Source organism: Fusarium oxysporum, chromosome 2 (genome assembly GCF_000149955.1).
Source record: "Fusarium oxysporum f. sp. lycopersici 4287 chromosome 2, whole genome shotgun sequence".
Taxonomy (NCBI): domain Eukaryota; kingdom Fungi; phylum Ascomycota; class Sordariomycetes; order Hypocreales; family Nectriaceae; genus Fusarium; species Fusarium oxysporum.
Genome location: NC_030987.1, coordinates 2,220,826 through 2,225,872, shown reverse-complemented (window position 1 = coordinate 2,225,872; position 5,047 = coordinate 2,220,826). Strand labels below are relative to the sequence as shown.

The window sequence follows — 5,047 nt, the reverse complement described above, 5'->3', positions numbered from 1 at the left end:
CAAGCACAGCTAATATGGATACAGATTCAATTCTTTGGGACAATGTTAGGAAAGACCTACTGAATGAGAAATGGCCAAGTTCGTTGCCTATTTGGGGAAGGGTTGTGAGATCGTTCCAGGCCGTTGCCTACGAATGTTCCCTATGCCCGGGCTACGACACACCCACAACAAACAACCTGAGACTGTGGTCCAGCAAAGCTTCTGGTGGAGAGTTTGACTTCCAGAAGTTCAACAATGGTGATTACGAGAGTTCAGTTGCCGATCAACAACGAGCTGAGACCATCAGCGCTGTTCTGTACCCTAACGACAATCTGGAGCGTGGAAAAGAACTTCGGCTGAAGCAGCAGTACTTTTGGGTTGCTGCCTCGTTGTACGATATCGTTCGCCGTTTCAAAAAGTCCAACCGCCCTTGGAAGGAGTTCCCCGACCAGGTGGCTATCCAGCTCAACGATACCCACCCTACACTGGCCATCGTGGAGTTGCAGCGAATTCTCATTGACATTGAGCACCTTGAATGGGACCTGGCCTGGGAAATTGTCGTGAATACCGTAAGTTGATCTACCACCATGTCCTTTCATCATCTAATCTAATTGTTTCCAGTTCGGTTACACCAATCATACTGTGCTGCCCGAAGCTCTGGAGAAATGGCCTGTTGGTCTGATCCAGCACCTTCTACCTCGACACTTGCAGATTATTTACGATATCAATCTGTTCTTCCTCCAGAAGGTCGAAAAGGCATTCCCCAATGACCGAGATATCTTGAGAAGAGTGTCCATCATCGAGGAATCTCAAACAAAGATGGTACGCATGGCGTACTTGGCTATTGTTGGATCACACAAGGTCAACGGTGTTGCTGAATTGCACTCGGATCTCATCAAAACCACTATCTTCAAGGACTTTGTCGAGATCTACGGCCCTGACAAGTTTACCAACGTGACCAACGGCATCACTCCTCGCCGCTGGCTCCACCAGGCCAACCCTCGTCTTTCGGAGCTCATTGCTTCCAAGGTTGGGGGTAATGGCTTCCTCAAGGACCTCACCACTCTAAACCAGCTCGAGAAGTATGCTGATGACAAGGAATTCCGTAAGGAGTGGTCCGAGATCAAGTATGCCAACAAAGTCCGACTCGCTAAGCTCATCAAGTCGGCCGTAGGTGTCACTGTGAACCCTGCGGCGTTGTTTGATGTTCAAGTCAAGAGAATCCACGAGTACAAGCGACAGCAGCTCAATATCTTCGGTGTTATTCATCGATATCTCCACCTCAAGTCACTGTCCCCTGAGGAGCGCAAGAAGGTCGTTCCTCGTGTCTCCATCTTTGGAGGCAAGGCCGCCCCCGGCTACTGGATGGCGAAGCAGATTATTCATCTCGTCAATGCTGTTGGCTCTGTAGTGAATAATGATGAGGATATTGGAGATCTTCTCAAGGTCATCTTCTTGCCTGACTACAACGTTAGCAAAGCTGAGATTATCACCCCTGCATCGGACCTCAGCGAGCACATTTCTACTGCTGGCACCGAGTAAGTCAATATAAGCACCAAGGAATTAGTACCTTAGCTAACATCTGTCGCAGGGCATCTGGTACCAGCAACATGAAATTTGTGCTGAATGGTGGTCTCATCATTGGCACTTGTGATGGTGCCAATGTAAGTAAATGAAATCTGCATTTGATTCCACGGCTGACCATGAATAGATTGAAATAACTCGCGAGATTGGCGAGAACAACATCTTCTTGTTTGGCAACCTCGCTGAAGACGTTGAAGATCTCCGACACAGCCACCAGTACGGCTCTCATGAAATTGACCCCGACTTGCAGAAAGTGTTTGCCGAGATCGAGAAGGGCACTTTTGGCTCGGTCCATGACTTTAGCGCCCTGGTCGCTGCTGTCCGTGATCACGGTGACTACTACTTGGTGTCTGACGACTTCCACAGCTACAACGAAACTCATAAGCTGGTGGATGAGGCGTATCAGAACCAGGAGGAATGGATCAAGAAGTCAATTACCTCTGTTTCTCGCATGGGATTTTTCAGTAGCGACCGCTGCATTGACGAGTATGCCGAGAGTATCTGGAACGCAGAGCCTCTCGTCGTCCATGATTAGATCGTGAAGGACTAGTTTATGATAGAAGTAGACACGGCTATGTGGATAGATTCACAGAGAGGCGTGGGGTTAGACACTCATGATGGAACGAGAGACAAGAGAAGGAATTGGGCAGACTGGTGACATATGATTGGCGGTGAAGAATGAATTCAACCTGCGAGACCATGACAAGAGTGGATAATGGATAGGCCCTCCCCTTGATAATGAAACGTGCATGGCATATATTACTCCTCTAAGTCTTGACTTTGGTGTGATTGCATCCCGTATAGGCTTGTTATTATGTGTGTTGGTTTTCCCGATATGTTGTTGGATCCGACTAAGGAAGTCTATATCGGTAACGCAGATCGATGAGGAGGCCTGCATGAGACTGAATGTCAACGCTGTATTTCCAAGCAATGATTCGCCGTGCGTAACCATGCAAGGCGTGTTGACCCATGTGTCCCTGTGGGGTTTCTAGAGAGACTTAGGAATCGATACGAGGACTTTGTGGGGTAGTAGGGTGCGACGAGATAGAAGGGGCTTGGAAGGTGAAGTTCTGGTGTATGACTTAGTAGACAAGGACATCTCAAATGATCTCTCGACCTTGCTCGGTTGCATATCGAATGCGAGCACTAGTCTGAGGAAACCATGCTCATCGCCTGATCAAACGGAATAGCACTAAATCTACTGTACGGCCGTCTAGAAAGATACAGCACATGTACATACATGTCAAATATAGGTTCAGCCAAAAGGGTGGTACCCTGAACCGGAACCGTGGGAGACGATGATGCCAACTAGTATAAAGACTCGGCTAGACGAAGTAGCGGAACCCGAGTCTAGGCGGGTGATCGGTACCAAGCGTCCGAATCGCTGTACTTAGTTGGACTGCAAAGACTCGGTACCGAATCTTTGGAATAGTCGGGGCGGGTGTTCCCTTGCTCGGTCGCTTCTACGTGTTAAGATCCGCGTCACGGGGCGGAAAAGATGCGCTGCAGAGAGTTTAACTATGCCCTGGATGCCGATCAAAAGATCTGGACCGAAGTGGCATGATCGATCTGGGATGGCAAGAGGGTTGGTTCTGCTGGGTTAGGGGAGGATAGAATTTAGATCTTACATGGGATCGGATGGAAGATGAAAGTGTGGATGGCAATGGGATTAGGAGAGGATCGACAGGGCACGCTCGTGTTGTGAAGCCAGGGTTAAGGGACGATGGGGAAGATCTGAGGCCTGAAAAATCGCGAGGGTCGTGGTTTACGATATTATGAGTTAGAAAGCCCAGCGAGTGAGGATAGTACTCAGTTAGTTATTGGATGCGAGGAATTCAAGGAAGGTCAAGATGACACTGAGGCATATCATGCTGAGACCTTGCCGCAACAACGAAATGAGTAATTGATAAGGGAGAACAGCACTACGCCCGACCAAGCATATCAAGGCTGTAACATGAATCGTTGGCATAAACAACTCCAGTGCGAGATGTTGTTGATGGGTAACCCTCGCCCTGAGGTGTGGGACTTTGGATTCTGGTACGACACAGATGCAGCTGAAAGCCCAAGGCTTTCATCTATGACGTAGAGAATCGATCGAGAGACAGATCTCTGAAAACCTGAACGATTAATTCCAGCGTTGCAGCGCGTGATGAAAATTCCGAATCGATAGGTACTGAATAATTATTATGCAGTGGAGGTGAGGTGAACTTAGGCTTGGGCTTGTTCTGGAAGTGGCTCCACTGAAGAGGCTAGTCTTCCAGGAGAATATTCGATCGTTGAGACGATTCCACGATGAGCGGACTAGGTCACTGAGCATGACAGATCGAGCCAGCAGGTACCATTATGACGTAAAAGTGGTGTAGAGGTACCGACCCAAGGGAAAGATCGGAGACTGGGGATGGGTCCTGGCGCCGTTTGAAAAAGAAAGACGGACGGCGTCCAAGCGCCAGGCCAGGCCAGGCCAGGCCCCATTCTGATGCATCTGCATCGGCCATCAGGCGTGTGCTGTCAGAAAACAGGGGTAAGCCAGTTGGAGGCTGAATTGACGTCATTTTTGAGAAAACATGGCAGCCATGTGAATAGAGGTTTTGAAAGTTTCTGATGCAGGGCATGATATGCAAGAGACAAGGGGGAAGAGAGAAAAAAAATGAGGGGACGAGTGTAAGAAATTATGATGAGTTGAAGTGGTAACATTTACATGATAGGTAATATTTCTCTGGCTACCTTACACATGGCTGAGTTTGGTGATGCCATGATGGGATGTTGATGCAGGTGCAGATACAGGGCAGACTTGGCAGGGTCAGTTTGATAATGGATGCCAATGGACGGGCTCAACAGCATCTATCGTAGCACCCAATGTTTAAAAACCAAGAAAATATTCGCTCTATATCACATCGTGCATCGTATACCGCCAAACCTGTAATATTATCTCAACAACTCATGGCTGCATAGAATTATAGTCAACGCTCTCTTGCCGAGCTGGACTTGGATAAACCGTCTACAGACAAGAGTCATGCACGGCGACACCACGACTGCGAAACCACAAGGACCCTGATTTGCATGGATTAGGAAGCGATTTGAAAGGGCTCAAAGTGTCATCATGTCATATATCAAAATTTCAACTTTTCCATAAAAAAACTCCATGTCCTGTCGGTAGGCAGGTATGTGACTGTGTAAGCGCATAACCTTGATTTCCACTACGACAGAGAGATCTCGATCCCATTACGTGTCGCAAGGGTCTGAATAAGGGGAATCACTAAATCAGAGGACACAGATGCAAACCAAATAGACGGTGACAAGGAATAGCTCCTTGCTCTGCCTATGGAAGGAAGGTATCTTAATCAAGCCTCTCGACTCCCCTAGTTTGGTAAGTGCCTACTCTCCAAGGTGCTACTCCCCGGAGCTCTTGTCCCCCTAGCCCCCCTCACCCACCCCCCACCAAGAAAACCAACCGGTGGTCCTCCGTCCACATAATCCAATACCA

General features: G+C 48.4%; 2 protein-coding genes across 3 annotated transcripts in view; one reads left to right on the top strand and one right to left on the bottom strand.

Moving 5' to 3' along the window:
* Positions 1-2,383, top strand: part of FOXG_19221 (starch phosphorylase) — a 4,231-nt gene extending 1,848 nt beyond the window's left edge. For both annotated transcript variants that reach the window (XM_018399420.1, XM_018399421.1), the window contains 4 exons: positions 10-548; positions 601-1,517; positions 1,571-1,643; positions 1,691-2,383. In XM_018399420.1, coding sequence (XP_018242104.1) covers positions 10-548; positions 601-1,517; positions 1,571-1,643; positions 1,691-2,098 — 1,937 coding nt within the window. In that variant the 3' untranslated portion in view covers positions 2,099-2,383. The remainder of the gene's footprint in view (positions 1-9; positions 549-600; positions 1,518-1,570; positions 1,644-1,690) is intronic.
* Positions 2,108-2,934, bottom strand: FOXG_19220 (uncharacterized protein). Its single transcript, XM_018399419.1, has 2 exons — positions 2,804-2,934; positions 2,108-2,551 (listed from the first exon to the last, which is right to left on the bottom strand). The coding sequence occupies exon 2, from the start codon at positions 2,513-2,515 to the stop codon at positions 2,168-2,170; it is 348 nt and encodes a 115-aa protein (XP_018242103.1). The 5' UTR covers positions 2,516-2,551; positions 2,804-2,934; the 3' UTR covers positions 2,108-2,167.
* Positions 2,935-5,047: the final 2,113 nt, after the last annotated feature.

Coding starts and splice junctions, on each gene's coding strand:
- FOXG_19220 (XM_018399419.1), bottom strand. CDS start 2,515: ATGGTTACGCACGGCGAATCATTGCTTGGAAATACAGCGTTGACATTC.